At 50.8% G+C, this 27375-nt stretch overlaps 1 protein-coding gene across 1 annotated transcript in view; it reads right to left on the bottom strand.

Moving 5' to 3' along the window:
• The window catches only part of LOC144829330 (uncharacterized), a 320407-nt gene that overhangs the window by 226390 nt on the left and 66642 nt on the right, over positions 1 to 27375 (bottom strand). The window contains exons 2-3 of the mRNA XM_078688376.1: positions 19735 to 19928; positions 19540 to 19649 (exon numbers count right to left, since the gene is read on the bottom strand). Coding sequence (XP_078544502.1) covers positions 19540 to 19649; positions 19735 to 19928 — 304 coding nt within the window. The remainder of the gene's footprint in view (positions 1 to 19539; positions 19650 to 19734; positions 19929 to 27375) is intronic.

Here is a 27375-nt window from a genome sequence, read left to right on the forward strand (position 1 = left end):
GCCGTCCCCGGACGCCTGGTATCGATCGCCCTCCGGCCTCCCTGGGTACTGGCTCCACCCCCCTGCTGGGTGTCTGGACACCATCATCCCGGCCCCTCTGACCCCCAGGCGCGAGGGTCCGGACATCAAAGGACTCCCGTCCTATATCTGGGCCAGCCCCGGAGTAGGGCGCCAGTTGTATCCTGGAGTCAAGAGCCCTGCTGACGCTGTCGCGGCTGACCCCGAGAAGAACTCATTACCCTGAAGCCTGATCCATCTGGGAGCCTGCTGGCGCTGCCGCGGCCCATCTTAGCGGAACCATCCTGGGAGCCTGCTGGCGCTGCCGCGGCCCATCTTAGCTGAACCATCTTGGGAGCCTGCTGGCGCTGCCGCGGCCCGTCTTAGCTGAACCACCTTGGGAGCCTGCTGGCGCTGCCGCGGCCCATCTTAGCTGAACCATCGTGGGAGCCTGCTGGCGCCGCCGCGGCCCATCTTAGCTGAACCATCTTGGGAGCCTGTTGGCGCTGCCGCGGCCCCCCTCTCCGTTAAAGACCACCTGACGAGTCCTGCTGGCGCTGCCGCGGCTCGACCTCTCGAAACCCCCCCCGGCTCGAGGATTGAGAGCTGTGCGCAGGGTATCCCTTCCATCACCAGTACTGAGACTGTCCCGCTACCCTGTCCCTTATTTACGAGACTTTCCAGATCCCTCGATCTACCTGTACATATCGCTGAAGACAAGCAACCTTTATTCTTGATAAAGCCTAAGAACTTATCCTCTTGTGTGGTGTCCATTTGTAGTGTTGTGGTTACTCTGCTGTACGATCCTAGGAGAGGACCCTCACCCAGGAGGCCTCTCGATAACGCTCGGCTACTTCTAGACGGAGGGGTGGACCTAGGGGTGGTCAGTCAGACATCTTCTGCCTCCCCCGGGACCGCCTTTCTAACAAGGAAGTGGTAAGGAGACAGACTAGTGCTGCCTCTTTCCCAAAACAAAAGTTGCTAAAAAAACGATTTTCCCTTTCTATGATTACTGTCTTTGCCTGTGGTTGTTACAGTTTAAAATTGTAGTTTTAACCTGCCTGTGATTGCATATTTTATCACCTGTTTTGTGAGTTTAAACTTCTGGCTTTCCCTGTCCATGATTGCTTCCATTTAACATGTTGAATTGTGGGATTTGCAGTCCAAACTCTGTAGTTTATCCCTCTCATTCCTAGTGACGATTCAGTTTTCCCTTCAAATTTCTCCTTTGCTCTGTGCTAACACCTGTATGTTAAAACAGTGCACCCCCAGCCACCATTTTGTGTTCACAGGCCAGTCAAATCAGCCCCCCTGCTTCCCCCCCCCCCAGCAACAGGGATATTCTACATCTGAGGGTGCTTCTGTGAGCTGTTTAAACTGTGTTTACTAGGGACTGTGCACTTCGTTTTTTGGTCAGGAGAGGGAGTAAAGTTTTATTCAAACAGTATTGTTAGATTTCAAGTTAGTGAGGCCTTTACCTGCAGAAGTCCAAAGTGTGGATTGAGCCTGTCTGTCTCCTAGGAGATTATGAACAGGAGAAGTAGCTTTCAACTCCCAGGCCAGCAAAACTTGTCTGAGGTCGCTAGGACCTTACATGGTCTGCTAGTGGTTGGTACAAGTGTACACTGATTGGTGGTGTATCTGGTGTTTCTATTGGATTAGGGTTAGTATCCCCATTGGTTGGGTATTTGAGGGTTCTGATTGGTTTCTGGGTCTGTGATTCAATCAATGTAGGGTTGGGGCTAATGCTAGGGTAAGGATTTCTATTGGAAGTAGGCACTAGGGCTTCCTATGTTATTGATTGTTGGGAATAGGGTGGGACTAGGGCTAGGGTTAGACATTTAATTGGAAGTAGCGATTAGGGCTGCTGATGTGATTGGTTCCTGGACTAGTTGTGGGACTAAGAGTAGGTTTAGGCTTTCTATTGGAAGTAGGGACTAGGGCTTCCTGTGCCATTGGTTGCTTGGACTTGGTTTGGGACTGCTGGTAGGGCTAGGGCCTCTACTGGACGTAGAGATCAGGGTTTTTTAACTGAGTGGGTGCTTGGACTAGGGCTAAGATTGGCTGTAATGTCCTGGTCTCCTATTGGTTCTAGATTCTAGGGCTAGTGTGATTGGATAGTGTTAGGGCTAGGGTTCACATTGGCTGAAGGGGTCACCTGATTACTAGGGCTATAAAAGGCCAGGGTTAGGGAGTCTCGGCCCCGGCATTGAGGCTAAGGGCGGAAAGGACAAGGGCAGTTGCCTGTTTGAGCTTGTTAGGGGCAGAGAGGACAAGGGTAGTTGCCTGTTTGAGCCTGTTAAGGGCGGAGAGGATAAGGGCAGTTGCCTGTTTGAGCCTATTCAAGACTGACCAGGACCAGGGCCAGAAATACTGCCCAATATACTTACCTCCTCTATGCATCTATATACTTTCAATGTTCTTTTGGATCTATATATTTATCACTTTCTTCTAATTTAGTATTTCAAAAGCACTACCCTATTTCTCAACCTACACATCTATCAATATATCCTCTACATCCACTCTCTCATTTATCCCAAACCCCTTACCACTACTATGATCCCCAAAATTACCCTTTCTAGGCTCTCTCCTACTCTACCCCTCCTTGTATCATCTGACACCTCTTTTACTATACAGATCCCCCAAAACAAACCTTTCTAAACTCTACCCTCTTTTCTACCTCTCCCCAACTCTTCTCAATCCAAATAACTGACTAACATATCCACCACTAAAATTACATTAATGTTTTACCATACTAATTCAACACTAATCCCGATGGGTTCCAGAGTAGCGTGCTACTTGCGCTTCAAAACCCCATCAGGGGTAGCAGGCGCTATATGAATACAAACCTCTTTCCCTCTTCTATCCCTCCATCTACCCTTCTCTACCCAAATAACTGAATAAGATATCCACTACTCAAATTACTTCATATTTTACTATACTAATTTTCAACACTAAATTTATGGGTTCCGGAGTGGCGTGCTACTTGCCAGAAAAGCGCTTCAACACCCATCAGGGGTAACAAGTGGCTGGCCAAGTGGACCTGAGGGCGAGTATTGCAGCAGCACCTTGCTGCTGGTCGCGCGCGCTGTCTCAGCGCTATTTTTATCTTAAATTGCCCGTTTTGTATTTTATTTGTTTTTCCTTTACTTTATCCCCTGGTTTTAACCACAGGGTCTCTGGCCACTCACCTGCACTCTAATCTTTGTTACCCACCGCTGCTTAGCGGGTCCGGTTCCGGGGAGGCTGAGCGCGGGGAGCGCCATCTTGGAGTGGGGAGAAACTGTGGCCGCCATCTTTGAGCGTCCTTGCGCTCGGGGACAGTGGGAGCTGCCTACTTAAGGCGGAGCATTTACTGGGACAGCCTGGCGAAGTGGACCCAAGGGCCAGTATTGCAGCAGCACCTTGCTGCTGGTCGCGCGCTATCTCAGTGCTATTCTTATCTTAAATTGCCCGTTTTGTATTTTATTTGTTTTTCCTTTACTTTACTTAATCCCCTGGTTTTAACCACAGGGTCTCTGGCCACTCACCTGCACTCTAATCTTTGTTACCCACCGCTGCTTAGCGGGTCCGGTTCCGGGAAGGCTGAGCGCGGGGAGCGCCATCTTGGAGTGGGGAGGAACTGTGGCCGCCATCTTTGAGCGTCCTTGCGCTCGGGGACAGTGGGAGCTGCCTACTTAAGGCGGAGCATTTACTGGGACAGCCTGGCGAAGTGGACCTGAGGGCGAGTATTGCAGCAGCACCTTGCTGCTGGTCGCGCGCGCTGTCTCAGCGCTATTTTTATCTTAAATTGCCCGTTTTGTATTTTATTTGTTTTTCCTTTACTTTATCCCCTGGTTTTAACCACAGGGTCTCTGGCCACTCACCTGCACTCTAATCTTTGTTACCCACCGCTGCTTAGCGGGTCCAGTTCCGGGGAGGCTGAGCGCAGGGAGCGCCATCTTGGAGTGGGGAGGAACTGTGGCCGCCATCTTAGAGCGTCCTTGCGCTCGGGGACAGTGGGAGCTGCCTACTTAAAGGACTCCTCAGGGCGCGCAGCGGTAACGCGCAGCGGGAGTGCCTTCTCTGTGCCTGAGTCGTGCCAGAGTCCTGCCCGTCTGCGCTCGTCAGCGTCTCGGAGGGCGGCGAGGTAGGCTCCTAGACTCGGTTTCATATTCTGGTCCTCAGCCTGGTAGCTGAGGCCCTCTATCTGTTCTTATGCTCCGCTACTCTGCTAGTGATCTATTAACACTCAGAGGCTCTTTTTCCTCCTGCCACCATGTTTTTCCGGGTGGCCGCTCTTTTAGGAAGGGCTGCTCTGGCTGTGGCTGGAATTTGTCCGCTCGGGAAGATTTATCTCCTGTATCCACACCCTTATTTTACCCTTGTTACTTGCTTAACACCAGATCTCTTAGCAGGCATTCCACTGACATCTGGAACTTGCTATCCGATTCTAAAACCTTATGCTTGTTTCTCACAGAGACGTGGTTGAGTGAATGCTCTGGCCCTGACGTTGCCGCTGCTATCCCCCCGAACTATACCATCTATAGGAAGGATAGAGCTGTGGGCCGGGGCGGTGGAGTGGCAATAATTGCTGACAAGAGTCTTTCTTGTTCGACCTTTGCCGTGGATAACATCTTCGGTAGCGAAGCCTTAGGCTTCACTCTCAAGCTGTCTCCCCGTCAAACTTGCACAGGGATTATTATCTACAGAGCACCGGGCCCGTTAGGTTCTTTCTTTGACGACCTGCAGGCCGCCCTTTCTGTGCCCTGTTTAAGATCGGAACATTGTATCCTAAGGGGAGACTTTAATCTCCATATGGATAACTCAGCAGACCCAGACACTAACAAACTTCTGGACATTGTTTGTCCGTTCGGGCTGCTTCCGTATGTTGCCAGCCCAACTCATGTTAAAGGCCACACGATAGACCAGATCTTCTCCACCAGGACTATCGAGGCTCCCCCACCGCTTCCAGTGCTGTGGTCTGACCACCTCTTAATCAAATTTTGCATTTCAGCTGTAGCCACGCCCAGCATAAGAGGGGCGAGAGATACTAGAAGGATGTCTCGACCCTTTCATCGAGTCACGGCGGAAATGCTATCTGTTGCTCTTGACCCTTGTCAGCTAACAGGCGACTTGGAACAAGATATTGAATTAATCCAGAAGTGGCTCACAATTAGATTTGAGGAGATAGCCCTGGTAAACCAGCCAATTATGTGGGTAAACACGTATCGGCCCCCTGGTTTACTCCTCTCTTAGGTAGGATGCGTCAAGATTGCAAGAGGGCAGAAAGAGTCTGGAGGCGCATGTATGACCTAGAAGATAAATTCAAATACAGGGAGTTAATTCGCCTTTACCACAAGCATATTTTTGATGCCAAAAAAGCTTATCTGGAGCACAGAATTGACGCAGCAGAAAGTATGAGTAAGGAAATTTTTAGAATTGTACAGGAGTTTATCTCTCCTCCTTCGAGCACACCCACTCACTCTCATACTGAAGTCTGGATTAGCCAACTTAGTGAGTTTTTTATTAATAAAATTAAAACCATTCAAGATTCTTTTCCGGGTCCGGGCCTCAGTCCTGCGGTTTGTCATTTGACACCTACGTCACCATCTAGGAAGGAGAAAGGCCCTTTGCTTTCGGCTTTTCCTTCCATCTCTCTTGCATCCTCTCTTGAACTTTTGTCGCGGCTTCAATCAGGTTCGCCGCTCGATCCTTGCCCTGCCAAATGTTTGGGGAGAGTGGCGCCGGGAGTTAACATCTTGCTCAACCCTCTGCTCAATGCCTCCCTGACATCGGGAGAGGTCCCCACGGCCTGGAAGCATGCCCTAATTCTTCCGCTGTTGAAAAAACCAGCTCTAGATCCCCTTGTACATGCGAACTATAGACCAATCGCCCTCCTTCCCTCTCTGGCTAAGGTGATTGAGAAGCATGTGCACCTCTCTATTTCCAGCTTCATAGAGAGTAATAACATCTTGCACGACTCTCAGTCGGGGTTCCGTGCGAATTTCAGCACGGAAACTGCTCTTCTCGAGATCACCGATGCCATTCGAGAGACTTTGGACGGAGGGGGCATAGCCATCTTGGTCATGCTGGATTTGTCGGCGGCTTTCGACACCGTACCCCACCACGATGGTCTCCTTTTAAGACTCGGGGAGATCGGTCTCCGTGGGACGGTGTGGAAATGGTTTAAGTCATTTCTGACCAACCGCCGGCAAGTGGTCTGGGCACCTCCGTTTTCCGCCGAAATGCCACCGGTGGAGGTGGGGGTGCCCCAGGGGTCCATTCTGAGCCCCACCCTTTTTAATATCTATATGGCCCCTCTGGCGGCGGTGGCGGAATCTTTCGGTGCCCAGATCATATCCTATGCTGATGACACCCAGCTTCTTCTCTCATGTAACAAGGGTGAGGATTTTGACAGCGGTCGGATCCGGGAATGTCTGGAAGCCGTATTTGACAGGTTTCAGAGGCATAGTTTGAAGTGCAACTCAGACAAGTCGGAGTTGCTCTTTTTTGGATGCCCACCGGACCCCGGATGGAAGACATGGTGGCCTCGTGATATGTCTCCGCCTGATACCACCTCGCTAAAAGTTAAAAATCTGGGTATTTTGTGTGATGTCGACCTTTCTTTCAGACCCCAGATTATAGGGCTGACAGGGTAGGTGTTTTGGCATCCTGAAAATGTTGCGGAAGTTTCTCCCTTTACTATCCCTTCAGCACAAAAAAATTACTGTGCAGGCATTGATAGGTTCGCGTCTCGATTACGCGAACGCCCTCTATTTGGGCCTTCCTAAATACTTGATGGCACGCTTGTAGGTCGTGCAGAACTCGGCTGCTAGAGCCATCTTTGGCCTACCACGAAGGGCCCGAGCAGCGGAGCTTCTAGAGAAACTTCATTGGCTTCCGGTCGCCAAGAGAGTCACTTTTAAGATCTTGACTGTGACCTTCAAGGCGCTCCATCGGATGGGCCCAAGCTATCTTGGGAAGCGGATTCCCTTCTATGCCCCCAGAAGGACTCTTAGGTCCACTTTTGAGGCCAAGGCCGCGGTTCCTTCTATCAGGCGCTCCCGTACCGGAGGGCGCTCCTTCCGGTCCCTAGCACCTCGTTGCTGGAACGATCTCCCCTTTTCCTTGAGAACAGCTACTAATTTGCTAGTCTTTAGAAAGGAATTGAAGACTTGGCTCTTCTCCCAGTAACTCTGTGCCGGTCTGCTTAGGATGTTATGCTGTGTACTTTACCTATTCTTCTCTTTGCCAAAGCGCCGGGACACTCCGCGGAGTAGCCGTGCGCTATAGAAGAGCTTTGTATAACATAACATAACAAAACATAACAAGTGCTACATGAATGCAAACCTTTCTTCCCCTTTTATCCCTCCGCTATCTTTCTCACTCCAAATAACTGACTAATATCCACCACTGAAATTACTTCATATTTCACCAAATTAATTCACCACTCATCCTTTATGGGCTTCCTGAATAGCGTGCGTCAACACCCCATCAGGGGTAAAAAGCGCTATATAAATACAAACCTTTTTCCACCTCTATCCTTCTGCAATCATTCAAGATCCAAATAACTGACTAACCTATCCACCACTTAAAATGTACTTGCATGTTTCACTGTTGGACCTGGCCCTTTTTGGCAGGTTCACCCCGAAACTTTTTGCTTTTTCTTAGCCTGTTTCTGTGACCTGGTGTTGGTGATTTTAGGCCTTTGCGCACTTTTTCACTGTGGTACAGTGTAAAGTGCGTGAGCTCTCTGTGTATGTGTGGCGAGTGACCTGCCCTCCCATATGAATGCATGGGGAATCTGTGTGACCATGGTAGTTCCTGATGTGTGGGGAGTGCAGGGTCGAGTTTGGTATGTGCGAACTCGTGAGATTAAATGCTGCGTAATGATGTATGTGGCATGAATGTGTCTAGTGTGGAAGTGCCACTTCTAGACATGGGTGTGCGTGTGTAGTGAGTCTGCTGGCACGTGATTGGCTGGAGCCTGGCTCCAGGAGTGTGCCTGGGCCTGCTTGTGGATTGACTGTCTGGTTTGAGGGTGACAGAGGCTGGGGAGCCCCCAGGAGGTTGTCTGAGTCAGCCCTTGGTTGAATGACTGCATCTGCAACTAGAGTGGTGGGAGGAGATAGCACCTGGGAGTGAATAGGGCTGTGCTTGCCTGTCACAATGCTGGCTCCACCTACTGCTGGGTGGCTGTCGCCTCTGCCCCTCACACTGAAAGGAGTTCCCTATAACCAGTTGTAGCTGGTTCTCACACTGCCTGCACCCTGCTAGACAAAGGATTTTATGGTATAAAATGGGGCTGTGTCCCCTTACAAAATGTTCTTGTCTTGCTACTTGAATCCTGCCAGGGGCGTGCTGCTGCTTGGGCCCAGGGGAAGGCTTGCCTCCCTGGGCCCTGCCCAGCCCCTGGAATGCTGATGTCCTGGACTCCTGAAGGACTTTGTTGCTCTCTGGTTGCCTCTAGCACTGAAGAGCGCTTTATTTTTCACTTGCGCTTGGGAGCGCTTTTCTTTTATCCTTCTTGTCACCTATAGCGCTTGGGAGCGCTGTGACCAGTCCTCAAGCGCCTGTGGGCGCCGCATGTACCGTCTAAGCACCTGGGAGCGCTTTCATTTCCACCGCGGCTGCCCACGCCGCCTGCGTGCCTTTTTTTTGTTAAATATGATTTAAATACCGGGAGCCTACCCCGGATTGCCCAGAGAAACTCACCGCCGCAACCCGAGTGGTGAAACAGTCTCCCCCGGGCCGCTGCCCAGCGCGACCCGGAAGGAGAACAAGGCTGTGTCCCGGTAGGCGGGACTTCCGGGAAGAGAAGCCCGCGTCCGGCAGTCCTGAGGAGAGCCCAGCTGCCTTGCCCAGCCGCACAGGAAGAGGAGCCCCTGTGAAGGGGGAGCTCCACAACTCGGCGCGAGGACAGGCAGCACCAGAGCGGGACCGGAGCAACAAGAGGATTCCCCCCCCCACGGAAGCTGGTGAGTCGAAGCCGGCTGGGGGGAGAGGGAGTGAGGAGGCACTCTGCCAGTGCCTTCACCCTGAGCGGCCCCACTTGATAGCGGGCAGCTCCCACGGTTGCGGGGCATTCTTTTGAGTCCCCCAGAGGGGGGGCTCCACAGAAGGCACCAGCATTTGTTAAGAGCCCACGAGAGGCTCAGGGGCTATTTGGTTCACGAGCCCGAGAGGCTCACAGCGCCCCATTTGTCGAGGAGACCACGAGGGGCTCAGGCGCCACAGTTGTTGAAGAGCCCACGAGGGGCTCAGGCGCCACATTTGTTGAAGAGCCCACGAGGGGCTCAGGCATTACTTAGTTTTGAGCGCAGAGAGGCTTGTGGTCGCATTTACTTTATTTGGAGCCCAGTGAGGCTCTTGAGGGCATTTTATATTTAGAGTCCAGAGGGGCTCACCGCCCACATGATGTTTAGAGCCCAGTGAGGCTCTTGGGGGACACAATTGTTTTGTTCAGAGCCTGGAAGGCTCCAACATTGGCCCCATCACTGTCTTCACAGCTGCCCAGCACTTCGTGGGCAGCAGCCACGTTTAGGCCCCTGACTGTTGGACACAGGGCGTCCTAGCCCCAACAAGGCCAGTTGGCCTAGGGACTGCCACATGTGGTGGCTTATGTCGTTTTGCGCAATTGTGTGGTTTTTCCTGCACCTCTGAATGTTTTTAGGCATCATGTGTTTCTGGGCTATTGAGTTGTGTTCTGGCACCTCTGAATGTTTTAATGCATCATGTGTCTTCCTTGTTCTTACACCTCTGAATGTTTTAGGCATCATGTGTTTTCTTTCCTTACACCTCTTAATGTGTTTTTATGCATCATGTGTTTTCCTTCCCTACACCTCTGAATGTTGTGATGCATCATGTATAATGTGTTCTTGCTTATACCCCTAAATGTATTTTATTCTTAGGTGGTCGAATTTTGCCTAGTAGAGTTTATACTAGAGAGGTTATGTGTCCATGAGTGATCTAGGCCTATGGTCATTAGGATTGCGTAGTGTGTACCTACCTTTACCAGTAGTTACTGGTTGTGAGCTATAATTGTTCTTTTGTGCCACACTTATTCTATGATCTACAAAGTGCTATTTCTGACAGTATTTCTATTTCTGCTAAGTGCTGATTCCGGACAGTGGTCCAGGTGGCCCTGTCTTGTAAATAATCCCTTGTAAATATTGCCCGTGCCAGTTGGCACAATGTACATGTGTGACTTCTATCTGATGTGTTTTGACAATACAAAAGTTATTTTTATATAACCTTGTGTGGAGTTCCTTTTGTGGTGTGCCTAGGATGTTGTTGCTGTCGTGTGCGTGCGCAAATGCTTTACACATTGCCTCCGGGATAAGCCTGTCTGCTCGTGCCAAGCTACCAAGGGGGTGAGCAGGGGTTATCTTGGCATGTGACTCCCTTGCCCTGACTAGAATGGTGGTTTCTGCCTGGCTTTGGCGTCAGCCTTAGCCTACCAGAAATCCCAGTTCTAACATTGTTGGACAGCGGTGAGGATTAGGACTTGTGTTTGCGCAGTACCACAGCGACAATTGGCTACATTACAAAACTCTGCATTTTTTAGATAGTCACATGTTTGGGATTATTGTTTATGATTTTGTTTTTCCTATAGAGTGTCATTTTCCCCCCGCCAGAAATGTCGGACCCTGAAGCAAGTCCATAAGGGGAGGGGGTCATAGCGTAATACGATTGTATTGAATATATGTTATTGTTGGAGGGGAATGTGAGGACCTAATCTTTAACTGTTGATGTCAATGATTGAGGGGCGAACAGAATTAAGACCTGTAAGGCGAAAGGAACATCCGCGAGGGAACAGACACCTCCCCTGCGAGATACTTGGGGAACCGACTGATTATACGAAGAATCTGATAAACAAGATTATGGTACGTGAAATGCAATGACAAGTTCATGTCCGTACGAACTGTATACCTTTGCGAACTGTACTTCAATGTAATTGGTATTGTGTAACTTGAAGAAAAGCTCAATAAAATGTTTTAAAAAAAAAAGAGTGTCATTTTCAAATGGTGTTCCTGCGCTTTATGTTTATTGGCAGATGAGAGAAAATGACAGAGCGAGGGGGAGGTTCCCATAGATAAGGAATCCCTTGCTGGGTCCAGTGCCCAATCCCTGTTCCTGTCTCCGTGTGGGTAGATGGAAGAGAGGGAGTGTGGAGGAGGAATGGCATGCTCGGGAGGGTGGTTATCCCCTGAGTGTAGTGTGTGTGTGTCTGGATTCCTCAGTATGGTAGGATCCAGTGGTGGCAGCTAAAATGTGTCCAGTGCGTGAAGTCCCATTCCCAGTTCCCAGAGTATGGTGCCTGGTGCTCAGTAAGAGGGGTACAGGTTGAGAGTCAGGGGCAGTGAGGAACTGTCTCGCCAGTCTGGAGGGGGAGTGTGTGGATGAGTGGTGTGTTGAACTGGAGGAGTTGGTGTGAGTCTTTTTAAAAGGAGCTTGCACAGGAGGTGTACCTCTGGTGGTGTGCAGGAGGTCCTGCAGAGGCACTGGACAAGAAGGTGGATGTCTGGCGGTGTGCTAGATGTCTTGCAGAGGCATTAGGGAGTGATTCTAAAAGTAGTGGCTTGTGTATCTGATGATCCTGTGTAGGGGAAGAGGTTCATGTGTAGCCCAGCTAGGTCCCAGTAGGATGGTAGGGGTGTAGGGGCTCACGTCCTGTCTCAGTGGAGGCGGAGTGAGTGTGGGACGGTGTGTCCCACATTGGCCCGAAACCCTGTCTCAGGGCCTGGAGGGTTCCCTAAGGGAGCGCCAGGTCAGGGGCCTAGGCTGTACTTACAGGTCATTTGAGGAAGATCTTCCTGTGTCTAGAGGACGGGGAGTGTCTGTAACCAGAACTCCGGCGGTCCTGGTGTTGGGCAGTACCGCTCCTAAGTGGAGGGTGCTGAAGTCCTGGTTCGCTGGGCATTTCACCGTCTAGAGTGCTTGACCATTTGTGGGGCCTCTGGAGGTCATTCCCCGAGGAGGGGGGAGACCAGGTTCAGGTAGCCTGACCTGGAGGGAAGAGCGCCTGTGATAAGGGTCCTGAACAGTTGGGAGGAAAGTGTGTTGCTGATACGCCGCAGGCGTGTGCTCTGTCTAGCCTGGGACATACTGAGAATCCCACTGTGATAGGGAGTACCGGAGGAGAGTGTGTCGCTGATACGCCGCTGGCGTGTGCTCTGTCTAGCCTGGGACATACTGAGAATCACACTGTGATAGGGAGTACTGGAGGAGAGTGTGCCGCTGATACGCCGCTGGCGTGTGGTCTGTCTAGCCTGGGACATACTGAGAATCGCCCTGTGATCATGGAACTGGAAGGGGGTGCAGAGGGAGGGAGTCCTCCCCTCTGACCCCGGTGTAGCCGGAAGGTAGATCCCAGGTGGTAGACCAGTTGATGGAGTGAGGTCCTGATCTGGTGGGAGAGTTGTGTTCTGGTGGGTGCCTCCCTGGGAGGGTGCGGAACCCCAGAAGTAGAGGTAGGGTGGGGCATTCTTGCCCGTGACCTCTGGTCAGCCTGAGGGTGCGGACCCTAGGTTGAAGGATCAGTGGTAGTTGTAGCTACACTGAGAGGGAGAGTGGAGAATGGCTATTGTGTGCCAGGGGCTACTGCCCCCACTCTGTGGATTGGTCAGGACCTGTGACATGTGGATGGCCTAGGGCCTGGGCCTGGCCGTGGATGACTAGAGAGTACCAGTGGGGTATCCTAGTTGTGCCAGAGAGCTCTTGTTGAGAGAAATCCATGTGGGTTCAGAGTGGCGCAAAACCGGACGGTGTCCCTGCCGTGCAGGCCCATGTCCATGTTTTGTCGCCCAAAGCAGGGAAGCCCATCAGTGGAGTGATTGGTCTACCCTGCGTTTTGGCTGGAAGGGGGTTGTGTTGGACCTGGCCCTTTTTGGCAGGTTCACCCCGAAACTTTTTGCTTTTTCCTAGCCTGTTTCTGTGACCTGGTGTTGGTGATTTTAGGCCTTTGCGCACTTTTTCACTGTGGTACAGTGTAAAGTGCGTGAGCTCTCTGTGTATGTGTGGTGAGTGACCTGCCCTCCGATAGGAATGCATGGGGAATCTGTGTGACCATGGTAGTTCCTGATGTGTGGGGAGTGCAGGGTCGAGTTTTGCATGTGCGAACTCGTGAGATTAAAAGCTGCGTAATGATGTATGTGGCATGAATGTGTCTAGTGTGGAAGTGCCACTTCTAGACATGGGTGTGCGTGTGTAGTGAGTCTGCTGGCACGTGATTGGCTGGAGCCTGGCTCCAGGAGTGTGCCTGGGCCTGCTTGTGGATTGACTGTCTGGTTTGAGGGTGACAGGGGCTGGGGAGCCCCCAGGAGGTTGTCTGAGTCAGCCCTTGGTTGAATGACTGCATCTGCAACTAGAGTGATGGGAGGAGATAGCACCTGGGAGTGAATAGGGCTGTGCCTGCCTGCCACAATGCTGGCTCCACCTCCTGCTGGGCGGCTGTCGCCTCTGCCCCTCACACTGAAAGGAGTTCCCTATAACCAGTTGTAGCTGGTTCTCACACTGCCTGCACCCTGCTAGACAGAGGATTTTATGGTATAAAAAGGGGCTGTGTCCCCTTACAAAATGTTCTTGTCTTGCTACTTGAATCCTGCCAGGGGCGTGCTGCTGCTTGGGCCCAGGGGAAGGCTTGACTCACTGGGCCCTACCCAGCCCCTGGAATGCTGATGTCCTGGACTCCTGAAGGACTTTGTTGCTCTCTGGTTGCCTCTAGCGCTGGAGAGCGCTTTATTTTTCACTTGTGCTTGGGAGCGCTTTTCTTTTATCCTTCTTGTCACCTATTGCGCTTGGGAGCGCTGTGACCAGTCCTCAAGCGCCTGTGGGCGCCGCATTTGCCGTCTAAGCGCCTGGGAGCGCTTTTATTTCCACCGCAGCTGCCCACGCCGCCTACGTGCCTTTTTCTTTTGTTAAATATGATTTAAATACCGGGAGCCTACCCCGGATTGCCCAGAGAAACTCACCGCCGCAACCTGAGTGGTGAAACAGCCTCCCCCGTGCCGCTGCCCAGCATGACCCGGAAGGAGAAGAAGGCTGTGTCCCGGTAGGCGGGTCTTCCGGGAAGAGAAGCCCGCGTCCGGCAGTCTTGAGGAGAGCCTAGCCGCCTTGAACAGCCGCACAGGAGGAGGAGCCCCTGTGAAGGGGGGGCTCCACAACGCGGCGCGAGGACAGGCAGCACCAGAGCGGGACCGGAGCAACGAGAGGATTTGCCCCCCCACGGAAGCCGGTGAGTCGAAGCCGGCTGGGGGGGGAGAGGGAGTGAGGAGGTACTCTGCCGGTGCCTACACCCTGAGCGGCCCCACTTGATAGCGGGCTGCTCCCACGGTTGCGGGGCATAGTTGTTCCTGAGAGCCCCGAGAGGCTCCCTGCCCGCAATATTGTTTTAGAGCCCTGAGAGAGCTCCGGGGGCATTTGTTCTTTTGAGTCCCCCAGAGGGGGGGGCTCCACCGAAGGCACCAGCATTTGTTAAGAGCCCACGAGAGGCTCAGGGGCTATTTGGTTCATGAGCCCCGAGAGGCTCACAGCGCCCCATTTGTCGAGGAGCCTACAAGGGGCTCAGGCGCCACAGTTGTTGAAGAGCCCACGAGGGGCTCAGGCGCCACAGTTGTTGAAGAGCCCACGAGGGGCTCAGGCACCACAGTTGTTGAAGAGCCCACGAGGGGCTCAGGCATTACTTAGGTTTAAGAGCCCAGAGAGGCTCATGGTTGCATTTACTTTATTTGGAGCCCAGTGAGGCTCTTGAGGGCATTTTATATTTAGAGTCCAGAGGGGCTCACCGCCCACATGATGTTTAGAGCCCAGTGAGGCTCTTGGGGGACACAAGTGTTTTGTTCAGAGCCTGGAAGTCTCCAACGTTGGCCCCATCACTGTCTTCACAGCTGCGCAGCACTTCGTGGGCAGCTGCCACGTTTAGGCCCTTGACTGTTGGACACAGGGCATCCTAGCCCCAACAAGGCCAGTTGGCCTAGGGACTGCCACAGGTGGTGGCTTATGTAGTTTTGCACAATTATGTGGTTTTTCCTGCACCTCTGAATATTTTTAGGCATCATGTGTTTCTGGGCTATTGAGTTGTGTTCTGGCACCTCTGAATGTTTTTATGCATCATGTGTCTTCCCTGTTCTTACACCTCTGAATGTTTTAGGCATCATGTGTTTTCTTTCCTTACACCTCTGAAAGTGTTTTTATGCATCATGTGTTTTCCTTCCCTATACCTCTGAATGTTGTGATGCATCATGTGTAATGTGTTCTTGCTTATACCCCTAAATGTATTTTATTCTTAGGTGGTCGTGTTTTGCCTAGTAGAGTTTATACTAGAGAGGTTATGTGTCCATGAGTGATCTAGGCCTATGGTCATTAGGATTGCGTAGTGTGTACCTACCTTTACCAGTAGTTACTGGTTGTGACCTATAATTGTTCTTTTGTGCTACACTTATTCTATGATCTACAAAGTGCTATTTCTGACAGTATTTCTATTTCTGCTAAGTGCTGATTCCTGACAGTGGTCCAGGTGGCCCTGTCTTGTAAATAATCCCTTGTGAATATTGCCTGTGCCCGTTGGCACAATGTACATGTGTGACTTCTATCTGATGTGTTTTGACAATACAAAAGTTATTTTTATATAACCTTGTGTGGAGTTCCTTTTGTGGTGTGCCTAGGATGTTGTTGCTGTTGTGTGCGTGCGCAAATGCTTTACACATTGCCTCCGGGATAAGCCTGTCTGCTCGTGCCAAGCTACCAAGGGGGTGAGCAGGGGTTATCTTGGCGTGTGACTCCCTTGCCCTGACTAGAATGGTGGTTTCTGCCTGGCTTTGGCATCAGCCTTAGCCTACCAGAAATCCCAGTTCTAACATTCACTATACTCATTCAACACTAATCTTCTATGGGTCCAGGAGTAGTGTGCTACTCGCCGAAAAAACGCTTTGACAATACAATACAATACATTTACACATGACAGGGCCCACTGGACCACTGTCAGAACCATCACAAAGCGAACTTAGTAAAAGTAAAACAGATCATAAACGTACAACCAGTAACCACTGGTAATCACTGTACTTAGCATCAGCATGTAACATAAACTACATTATGCACAGTATCACATCGGTCGCGAATTACATTCGGCGCCAACCTCACCAGCATAAACACATTATGCAATCCTCTCATAAGTCTAAACACATTAGACCCTAACCTCCTAGGCATAACTCACGTTAGGGGCATAAATCACAGTGGAGGATAACCTCTCAAGCATAAGCCATATTATGCAAAACAACCTCATAATCATAAACCACATTTAGAGGTACAACACAGTGTGCATAAAACATAGTACATACATTACATTTCCTAGCACCACAATCCCATTAAGGCCTGGCGCCCTACAATCCCAGCAGTCCCCCTGGCCAACTGGCCATCTAAAAAGGGGGGCTCAAATGCCCTGTATCCCAAAAGTCAGGGCGCGCTGCTAAAGCAGCGAAAGTCAAGGGTGCGCAATCTGCACCGACCTAAACGAAGCAGATTTTGATTGCCGGTCATTGGTATGATGGAGATCGCACACAGAGGTCTGTCTGAATAATTTATTTTGGACAGTTCTGATGTTGTTAAAGAGGTTTTTTCCCTACCTGAATTTTGCTCCATTGGTGTTTTTTCACTGACCTCTACATTTGACGACTCTACATTAAGTGTACGAGTTTAGTACTTACAGGACTCCCCTGTTTTATAAATTCCTTTCATTAAAATATCATTTCTTGTTGGACACAAAGAGGAGTATCATTCTGAACAGCTTTTAAAGAAAACTGTGTTACGTGGTCACTTCCCACTCCTGAAACTTTTTGTCCTGATGATGACCCTTTAAACAACTTTGGGTTGAAACGCCGTCGACACTTCCAACATGGCCTTAATCTCAGAGGACACTGTTGTTTGATTGTACACTGTGTTGATTGTTGTATATATATTTTCCTCTGCCATTGTGTTTTTGATTGATTTTTTGAATGTTATGTGCTGTTTTATGTTTTGTAGGAGTGTAATTGTTTTAGTGTTTTTTGCTTCTCATTAAAATTATTTATACTATGTACATGGTTACTCACGGTAGTATGTTCCTATCAGGCCTTTTCCTTCTTTTTTTTATTTTTTTCTTTGTTCTTGTGATTTATACTTATGGGTATCTAACCACACAGTGTATGAGTATTGCTCAAGAGCCACTGTTTAGATAATAACCCCTAAGTGCTGGGCAGCTGGGGAACAGACCATGGGCCTGGGGACTCACCGTACCCTCTTGAACAGATCCGGGTAATGCTGCAGCTGTCCTCTATCATGCGGGGCAGCTGGGGAAAATTACCTGATTCCCCCCTTCTTCCTTCTGGGGCTCGTGAAACTAACATGCCCAACGTTGCAGTTGTCCACTTTCACGCGGGGCAACTCTTAAAATATGGCCAGAATGGGAAGGCACAGGCCCCTCTGGGCCCTCTCTTAATCACTGTGCCCATCGTTGTGGTGGCCCGCTCTCTCTCGGGACTGCCCAGACCACACAAGACTGCCCGGCACTTTGCGCAGGCCCACAACACAAAGGAGAACCTCCGCAGCCCCAATCTCCGGGCTGCTGTCGGCCGGCTCCTCTTGCTGTGGGGGACTCTGCTCTCCTCTGGCGTCGGTCTCCTCTGTGGTCCCAGCTCCAGCATCGGGACTCATGGCCAGCTAGGAGACTACACACGGGGCTCTCCTCACCTCACGGGAGCCCCGCCACCAGTGCAGTGCGGCCAGTCATTCTCTCTACGCCGTGCGGGGCTCTCCTCTCCACATGGGAGCCCAGCTTAGGTGCGTACAAGCCGGACAGCACCATCACACTGCCCCTCTGTCTTCTGCGGCTTTGCCAGAGCGGGGTAGGCTCCCGCCTGACTTCTTGGTGTACCGGGGCTCCCACTAGCTTACGGGAGCCCCTTTCTCTATCGCCTCACTTCAGGCACCACACTTGGCTACGCCCACCACCAGGCGGCTCATGCCTGGCTTCCGGTCATCGCACTCGCGCGCGCGGCGGCTTCTATGGAGATATCCAAATACGGGGTAGGCACCCGCTCGCTAAAGTAACTTCATTAATGCGGGCAAGGCACCTGTGAGGCAAATAAAGCAGGGTGGGCACCCACTAGGAAATACCATCAGTGGCGCAAAGCGCGGGGTGGGCACCCACATATTAAACAGTAAACAAAAAGCGGGGTGGGCACCCGCGTTCCTCTCCCCTCGGCATGGGGAATCCCCACATCTGGATTCCCTCCAGAAGATTGCAGCTCAGCGCTGTGGAGCCCTTGTGCTCCTCTGGGGGACAATTAAAATAAAGTGTAGCGCTCACGAGGCGCTAGCTGCAGAAAAACAGTCCTCCCTACAAGAAAAAGAGCAAGCCCAGCAAAGGTTCCTTGAGGGTTTAAGGGGCAATGCAGGGCCCAGGGAGGCAAGCCCTCATGGCAGCCCACCCTGGGCCACAGCAGCAGCACGCCCCGGCAGGATTCTAGATCAGAACTGAACAACTTCGTGGGGTCACAGACCCTTCTTTTATACACAGATTTCGTTTGTTCAAATGTGCAGGGTTTGGGGGAACCAAACACAACTGGTTCAGGAGCACTTTGTGTACATGACTCCTTCCTTCTTTTCACAGGACAGGCCAGGGACATCAGACACATCACAGGAGGTGGAGCCAGCATTGGGGAGGGAAAGCACAGTCCTATTCAGGTCCCAGGTGCAACTCCTCCCCCCATCTACATGCAGCTCTCCCTATTCACCACTGGGCAGACTCATCCCGGCTCCTGGAGCCACCCACATCATCCAGCACCTGTCACTCACAAGCCAGACATGCAATTCACTTCATGCAGGCAGACACACAGTTCACAGAAATGCTAACTTCTAAAAGTGGTATTTCTCACCAGCATTTCTCCACCAGTCACCATAAATCTGCGCACATCATTGCGCAGCACTTATTCTCACAAGTTCATTCATACTAAACTCGCCCCTGCACTCCTCTCATACCAGGAAATACCAGGGACACACATATCCCCCATGCATTCCTATGGGAGGGCAGACCAGTCTCATCCCACATACACAGAGAACGCACGCACTTTACACTGGTCCACAGTGTGAAAGTGCTCAGAGGCCTAAAATCACCAACACCAGGTTACAGAAAAAGGCTAGGAGAACGCAAAAAGTTTCAGGGTGAACCTGCCAAAAGGGCCAAGTACAACAGTGCACTAAACTGTCTAAATTAAGAAAGGCAAAATGGTTGCCTATTTGGGAATGCTTTCTGACCATTTAGTTATTTGGAAAACAATTAAAACATCTTGAAAGCTTGTGTTCTGGGATGTCGAATAGAAGAATGGATCATTGAGCTTATATACGTAAATAATGTGCGTTGTACATTAACTGGCTTCAATTATTTCTATAAAAAACAAATAATGTTAGAAATATGAGTAAATTAAGGATCATAGAATGCGGTATTAATATTTGGGTAAGCATTTTGTGCTTTTGGCAGAAACATAAAGTGCTGTATGTAATAAATAATAAATAATACTTGCATACCAGATGAAGGAACAGATGTATTTGCAGGAGAGGTTACAGGAGATATTATTGTTGAGGTTTTAGATGTGGCTGGAGGAGCGGCCTTATTTTCAATTTCTTTGTTGTTTCTCCTATAAATATTAAAAGACAAATAATCACAGTGACAAAGACCTTGCCAATTTTGTGAAATATTTTTAATTAAAAAATAAAATAAACCTGTAAAAATTCAGGAGAAATGCAGCAAAGTCAGCATCTTTCTCGTAAGACAGCGAGTTTTTCAATATGGCCCACTCCTGATGAGACTTGCCAAGATTGACAGTGTTCTTACGTCTCTCCTTTTGTCTTTGTTCTCGCCGGCGCTTTGCTTCATCAGGCTCCAGAGAAGGGCGTCCTCGTCTCTTTTTAACATTCTGTAAGATCACAAAATATTAAGGGAAGTGTCAGAACTAAGATCAGAAAAAGAAAGTCATTTGTTAAAAAAACATTCTGTCTCTAAGGCTTAAAGTATCAAATGCCCAACAACATACCAATCAATCATGCAATCATAGCACTAATACTGTCCTCACTACCCAAGGGGTCTAATGAGATGGAGCAACAGAAAGTTTAGTTAGGGAAGGAAGGAGGAGGAAGTTAAAAAGTCAATGGATTTCTGATGATTTGTTTCAAGATTGAGTAGGTACAATAGGAGCAAATAGAAACAGGAATCCTCCCTGCAGCCTCTGCCATTAACTGCCCCAGATCACTGCTGGAGACTAAGAACTCTGGGAAACTTTCCTACAGAACACATAACCAGGAAACTCAACGATTGCTTACAAGATCACTTTTTCCGTCATATTAACTTCTGATCTCACAATGGTAAAGGCCTACTGTCTGGGAACACAGTTATGGTCCAATAACATCCCCTGCCTTCCTCCTTGTGCCTCCTGGAAATTCAATGGGTTGAGAGGATACAACACAAGGGTTAGATTCTTTTTTATTACCAGCAAATAATTCACATTCTCTAACTCGCTTGTCAAAAGTCCCATCAACACCAGGCCACCAAAAATATTGCCTAGCTCTCCTTATGTTTCCAGAAATACCTCTTGTCCTTCGTGACACTTACTAAAGATTTTGACCCCTACGACAAAGAGAAGAGCTATTTTGTCCAACATAAGCAAAATGTGACCCTCAAGAGCCAACAGTTCTTTAATCTTGAACTAGTTCTTTAACTCACCACAAACCAGTCACTCCTCTGGCCAACCACTGCACATAAAGCTAATCAGAGAACAAGTAACCTCATCAGCACATATTTGATGATCTCTGCCCTCTTCAGTAAGGACAGCAAGTGCAACTTTGCCCTCAGATTCCAGGTCAACCATGATCTGCTTGTACAACAATAGCAACCGTGTCATACAACCTCAATGTTCTTCTTTTAGCGCACATATTCCATTTTGACACTGGAAGGTTTGTAATTTAGCACCTAGTGTAGCACACTTTTACCCACTCCGCAATGACATGTTCAACTAAGCGCTTGTGATGGAGGCATGGCCATGCCAGCGACTAAGATGGCGCTTGGTGCTGAAGCTCCGTTGGCCGTCCTGGCTTTGCTGAGTTATCCCCGGTTCTCGCTGCAGCAATCGCCCTGTAATGGACAGCGCTACAGCGCTGAGCATGATCTGAGCACGGCGGGCTGAATCTGTGTCCCAGTGGAAAATGCGTGCGCACTCTGAGTGCATGTGCTGAGCTAGGCCTGCCCGCCCATAGGAATGCATGGGGAATGTATGTGTCCCTGGTAGTTCCTGATGCGTGGGGTGTACAGGCTTGAGTCTGGTATGTGTGAACTCGTGTGAGTGAATGCTGCGCAACGGTGTATGCAGCATGTATGTGTCTAGTAGGGAAGCGCCATTTCTAGACATGGCTGTACGTGTGCTGTGAGGGTGCTGTGAGGGTGCTGGCGTGTGATTGGCTGGAGCTGGCTGGCATGCCAGGCTCCAGGAAGTCTGGATGGGTCTGCCCGGTGGTGAGTGGGAGATCTGCATGAGTAATGTGTGGGAGGAGTGTACCTGTGTCCTGGATGGGCTGGGTTTTCCCCACACAATGCTGGCTCCGCCCCCCTGTGGAGAGTCTAATGACCCAGGCCCTGCCAGTGAATAGAGAGGGTGGTTGAGGTAAACAGAGTACTCAAGAACCAGCTGCGACTGGTTCCGCCCCCACTCTGCACCCTCAGACAAAGGGAAATGGTGTATAAAAATGGGGCTGTTTCCCCACAGATGTTGTTCTCTCTTTTCCAGGATCCTGAGGGGGCTGTTGCTGCTACTGGGCCAGAGGACCGCCACTTGGGCTGTCTCCCTGCCTGGAGACCCAGTGAGCTGGCTCTGGGCCCAGCCTTGCCCCCTGCCCCTTCCCTGGAAGGACTTTTGCTGGACTTTGTTGTCCCTAGCGCTGGTGAGCGCTTCCTGATTTTCCTAGCGCCTGGGAGCGCTTCGTTTTGCTTATAGCGCTGAGCGAGCTTTATTGCGACCCCCTAGCGCTTGGGAGCGCTGTTGTTTTCAGCCGGTGCCCACCCGGCGTGTGCCCGCTTGATTGGCCGATTTTGAAGTCCCCTGGCGAGTGCCCACCTCGCCAGGGACCTGGCCGCCATAACGAGTGCCACCTCGCCTTGTTTATTGAAGAAGCCGGTGCCCACCCGGCATTGCCCAGAATCGTGAAGTCTCCCTCGGGCCGCCGCTCTGCCTACGGCGACCCGGAAGTCCCGCCTCCATTCCCCCCAGCGCCGCGCTGCTATTGGTTGCAGCGCGACCCGGAAGCCAGGCAAAGCCCGGGAAGACGGGGCGGGCCTGCTCGTGCTCCGGGCTCCACGGAGAAGGGAAGCCCAGAGCAGAAAGGAAGCGTGCTGGTTCTCCCCCCGCGGGGCTCTCCCGAGGAAGAGAGCCCCGCCCGCTGCCACTACCAGCACCCGGCCCCCAGAAGCAGGACCGGGTGGAGAAGAGACCGCCACCGAGAGGAGCTGCCTCGTGAGTCCCGGTGAGTGGGGCTTCGCCTTGGGGGCATTGGTGTCTCTCGCGTCCCCCGAGTGGGACTCCAACAAAGAGGGGCAGTCTTTCTTTGAGCCACGAGGGCTCCAGAAGGGGGCATAGTTTGTTTTGAGCCCTGAAGGCTCCACCAGTGGCCGCATTTTTACAGAGTCCAAGGGGCTCTTGGGGCATTTGTTCTACAGAGCCTGCGAGGCTCCACAGCACCCAAGGGCATTGTTGGTTCTAGAGCCCTGAGAGAGGCTCAAAGGTGCCACGTTCGTGTTTAAGAGCCCAGCGAGGCTCAAGGGGCACATCTTCATTTCAGAGCCCTGAGAGGCTCCCTCCTTGCCCACATTGTTTTGGCCAGAGCCTGCGAGGCTCCAGCGGTGGCCCAACTCTGTTACCCAGCTGCCCAGCACTTCGTGGGCAGCTGCCACGTTTAGGCCCTGACATTGGGACAGTTCTGGTGTTCCTGCCTATGGACAGTCACAGGTGGTGACTTGTGAGTTTGGTGCAATTGTTATTGCTTACACCTCTGAATGTATTGTGATGCATCATGTGTTTTCCCCCTTACACCTCTGAATGAATGTTATGCATTGCATCATGTGTTATGTTCTTACACCTCTACAGGTATTGTGATGTGTAGGTGGTTGTTTTCTCCCTAGTACAGGTGGTGCTAGTGAGGTCCTGTTACCAGCGATTACTGGTTGTGTGCTCTATTTTTATATTTTTGTGCTACAGTGATTTACCTTCTAAGTGCTATTTCTGAAAGTGCTACTTCTGATTCCTGACAGTGGTCCAGGTGGCCCTGTCTTGTAAATATCCCCTTGTAAATTCTGCCCGTGCCTCTGGCACATTGTAAAGTGTGTGTTTTATCTAATGTGTTTTGGTGTAATACAAAGGCTATTTTTATATAACCTTGTGTGGAGTTTCCTTTGTGGTGGGCCTTTGGTTGTTGTTGCTGGGGTGCGTGCGCAAATACTTAGCCTACATCGCCTCCAAGTTTAGCCTTGCTGCTCGCGCCACGTTACCTAGAGGGTGAGCAGGGGTTATCTTGGCGTGTAACTCCCTTGCCCTGACTTGGGAGTGGTGGTCTCTGACTGACTTTGGCGAGAGCCCTGGCCAGCCGGGGATCCCATTTCCAACAGGAGAGAGGAGGGTGAGAGAGAGTGGAGAGAGAGTAGAGAGAGTGGAGAGTGAGAGACTAGAGAGAGTGGAGAGAGAGTAGAGAGAGTAGAGATAGAGTAGAGAAAGTGGGGAGAGAGTAGAGAGAGAGAAGGAAGAGTAGAGAGAGAGAGTGGAGAGAGAGAGTGGAGAGAGAGAGTGGAGAGAGAGAGAGGGGCACTGGAGAGAGAGAGTGGGGAGAGAGAGTGGAGAGAGAATGGAGAGAGACAGTGGATAAAGACAGTGAAGAGAAACAGTGAAGAGGGACAGTGGAGAGAGAGAGACAGTGGAGAGAGAGTGAAGAGAGAGTGAGTGGAGAGAGAGAGAGTGGAGAGAGAGAGAGAGAGTGGAGAGAGAGAGAGGAGAGAGAGGAGAGAGCGGAGAGAGTGGAGAGAGAGAAGAGAGAGAGAGTAGAGAGGGTGGACAGAGAGAGAGTGGAGAGAAAGAGAGTGGAGAGAAAGAGAGTGGAGAGAGAGAGTGTAGAAAGAGAGTGGAGAGAGAGTGGAGCGAGAGTGGAGAGTGAGAGTGGAGAGAGAGAGAGATGAGAGCGAGAGAGAGAGGAGAGAGAGAGACAGAGTGGAGAGAGGAGAGTGGGAGAGAGTGGAGAGAGAGTGGAGAGAGTGGAGAGTGAGAGACTAGAGAGAGTGGAGAGAGAGTAGAGAGAGTAGAGAGAGAGTGGAGAGAGAGTAGAGAGAGAGAAGGAAGAGTAGAGAGAGAGAAGGGAGAGAGAGAGTGGATAGAGAGTGGAGGGAGAGTAGAGAGAGTGAGAGACAGTGAAGAGAGAGAGTGGAGAGAGAAAGAGAGAGAGAGAGAGAGAGAGTGGAGAGAGAGAGTGGAGAGAGAGTGGAGAGAGAGAGAGAGAGAGAGAGTGTGGAGAGAGAGAGTAGAAGAGAGGAGAGAGTAGAGGGAGTGGAGAGAGAGAGGGGAGAGAGAGGAGAGAGCAGAGAGAGTGGAGAGAGAGAAGAGAGAGAGAGTGGAGAGGGTGGAGAGAGAGAGAGTAGAGAGAGAGCGAGAGTGGAGAGAGAGAGAGTGGAGAAAGAGAGTGGAGAGAGAGAGAGTGGAGAGGGAGTGGAGCGAGAGTGGAGAGAGAACGGAGAGAGAGAGAGTGGAGAGAGAGAGAGAGAGAGAGAGAGAGAGAGGAGAGAGAGAGAGAGAGAGAGGAGAGAGGAGGGTGAGAGAGAGTGGAGAGAGAGTAGAGAGAGTGGAGAGTGAGAGACTAGAGAGAGTGGAGAGAGAGTAGAGAGAGTAGAGATAGAGTAGAGAAAGTGGGGAGAGAGTAGAGAGAGAGAAGGAAGAGTAGAGAGAGAGAGAGTGGAGAGAGAGAGTGGGGAGAGAGAGTGGAGAGAGACAGTGGAGACAGAGAGTTGAGAGAGGCACTGGAGAGAGAGAGTGGAGAGAGAGTGGAGAGAGAATGGAGAGAGACAGTGGAGAAAGACAGTGAAGAGAAACAGTGAAGAGAGAGAGTGGAGAGAGAGAGAGAGAGTGAGAGAGAGTGGAGAGAGAGAGTGGATAGAGAGAGTGGAGAGAGAGAGAGTGGAGAGAAAGAGAGTGGAGAGAGAGAGAGTGGAGAGAGAGAGTGGAGAGAGAGGAGAGAGTAGAGAGAGTGGAGAGAGAGAGTGGAGAGAGAGGAGAGAGTGGAGAGAGAAGAGAGAGAGAGAGTGGAGAGAGAGACAGTGGAGAAAGAGAGTGGAGAGAGAGAGTGTGGAGCGAGAGTGGAGAGAGAAAGAGTGGGAGAGAGAGAGAGAGAGAGAGAGAGGAGAGAGAGAGAGAGAGAGAGAGTGGAGAGAGGAGAGTGGAGAGAGACAGTGGAGAGAAAGAGTTGAGAGAGGCACTGGAGAGAGAGAGTGGAGAGAGAGAGTGGAGAGAGAGTGGAGAGAGAATGGAGAGAGACAGTGGAGAAAGACAGTGAAGAGAAACAGTGAAGAGAGACAGTGGAGAGAGAGAGAGAGAGTGTAGGGAGAGTGGAGAGAGAGTGGAGAGAGAGTGAGTGGAGAGAGAGAGGAGAGAGAGAGAGAGTGGAGAGAGAGAGAGTGGAGAGGGAGAGGGGCACTGGAGAGAGAGAGTGGGGAGAGAGAGTGGAGAGAGAATGGAGAGAGACAGTGGAGAAAGACAGTGAAGAGAAACAGTGAAGAGGGACAGTGGAGAGAGAGAGACAGTGGAGAGAGAGTGGAGAGAGAGTGAGTGGAGAGAGAGAGGAGAGAGAGAGTGGAGAGAGAGTGGAGAGAGAGAGAGTGGAGAGAGAGAGAGGAGAGAGAGGAGAGAGCGGAGAGAGTGGAGAGAGAGAAGAGAGACAGAGTAGAGAGGGTAGAGAGAGAGAGAGTGGAGAGAAAGAGAGTGGAGAGAGAGAGTGGAGAAAGAGAGTGGAGAGAGAGAGAGTGGAGAGAGAGTGTGGAGCGAGAGTGGAGAGAGAGTGGAGAGAGAGAGTGGAGAGAGAGAGTGGAGAGAGAGAGAGAGAGAGAGAGAGCGAGAGAGAGAGGAGAGAGAGAGAGAGAGTGGAGAGAGGAGAGTGGGAGAGAGTGGAGAGAGCGGAGAGTGAGAGACTAGAGAGAGTGGAGAGAGAGTGGAGAGAGAGTAGAGAGAGTAGAGAGAGTAGAGAGAGTAGAGAGAGAGTGGAGAGAGTGGAGAGAGAGTAGAGAGAGAGAAGGAAGAGTAGAGAGAGAGAAGGGAGAGAGAGAGTGGATAGAGAGTGGAGGGAGAGTAGAGAGAGTGAGAGACAGTGGAGAGACAGTGGAGAGAGACAGTGTAGAGAGAGTGGAGAGAGAGAGTGAAGAGACAGTGGAGAGAGAGAGTGAAGAGACAGTGGAGAGAGAGAGTGGAGAGAGAGACAGTGATAGATTGGAGAGAGGAGAGAGAGGAGAGAGAGTGGAGAGAGAAAGTGGATAGAGAGAGTGGAGAGAGAGAGTGGCGAGAGAGTGGCGAGAGAGTGGAGAGAGAGAGTGGAGAGAGAGTAGAGAGAGTGGAGAGAGAGTAGAGAGAGCGAGAGAGAGAAAGGGAGAGTAGAGAGAGAGAAGGGAGAGAGAGAGTGGAGAGAGAGTAGAGAGAGTGAGAGACAGTGGAGAGAGACAGTGGAGAGAGAGACTGACTGACAGAAAGAGAGAAATAGAGAGACTGACAGAGAGAGAGAGACTGAATGACTGACAGACTGGCAGAGAGAGAGAGAGAGAGAGAGAGAGACTGACAGACAGACTGACTGACTGACAGACTGACTGACAGACTGACTGACTGAGAGAGACTGAATGACAGAGAGAGAGAGACTAACTGACTGAGAGAGAGAGACTGACTCATTGAGAGAGAGAGAGAGAGAGAGAGAGAGAGAGAGAGAGAGAGAGAGAGAGAGACTGTGATGGAATTGGGGTCACAGTGTGTATGAAGCTATGCAATGCCTCTTAAGATGGCTATTGTCTACTAATAAAAATGTATTATCAAAATGTGCTCTTTGTAGTTACATCTGCTTTTGAAATACTGCATTGTCGCTTTGTCTAATGTTTTAAAACGGAAACGAGAAGGAGCAGTGGATACACTTTTGTCAAAACTGAACGATGAGTGGGCCCGATGTTGTATATCATGACAAGAGTCTGCATCAGGAAACCCACCTAAAATTGGGCACACTTCCCTGGCGTACTGATGGCATGGGTACTCACAAACTTTCTCTCGGGGTCCAAATGTACAGTTTGGTTTGTGTCCGAGGGCCGCATCGGTG

This window comes from Lissotriton helveticus, chromosome 4_1 (genome assembly GCF_964261635.1).
Source record: "Lissotriton helveticus chromosome 4_1, aLisHel1.1, whole genome shotgun sequence".
Classification (NCBI taxonomy): domain Eukaryota; kingdom Metazoa; phylum Chordata; class Amphibia; order Caudata; family Salamandridae; genus Lissotriton; species Lissotriton helveticus.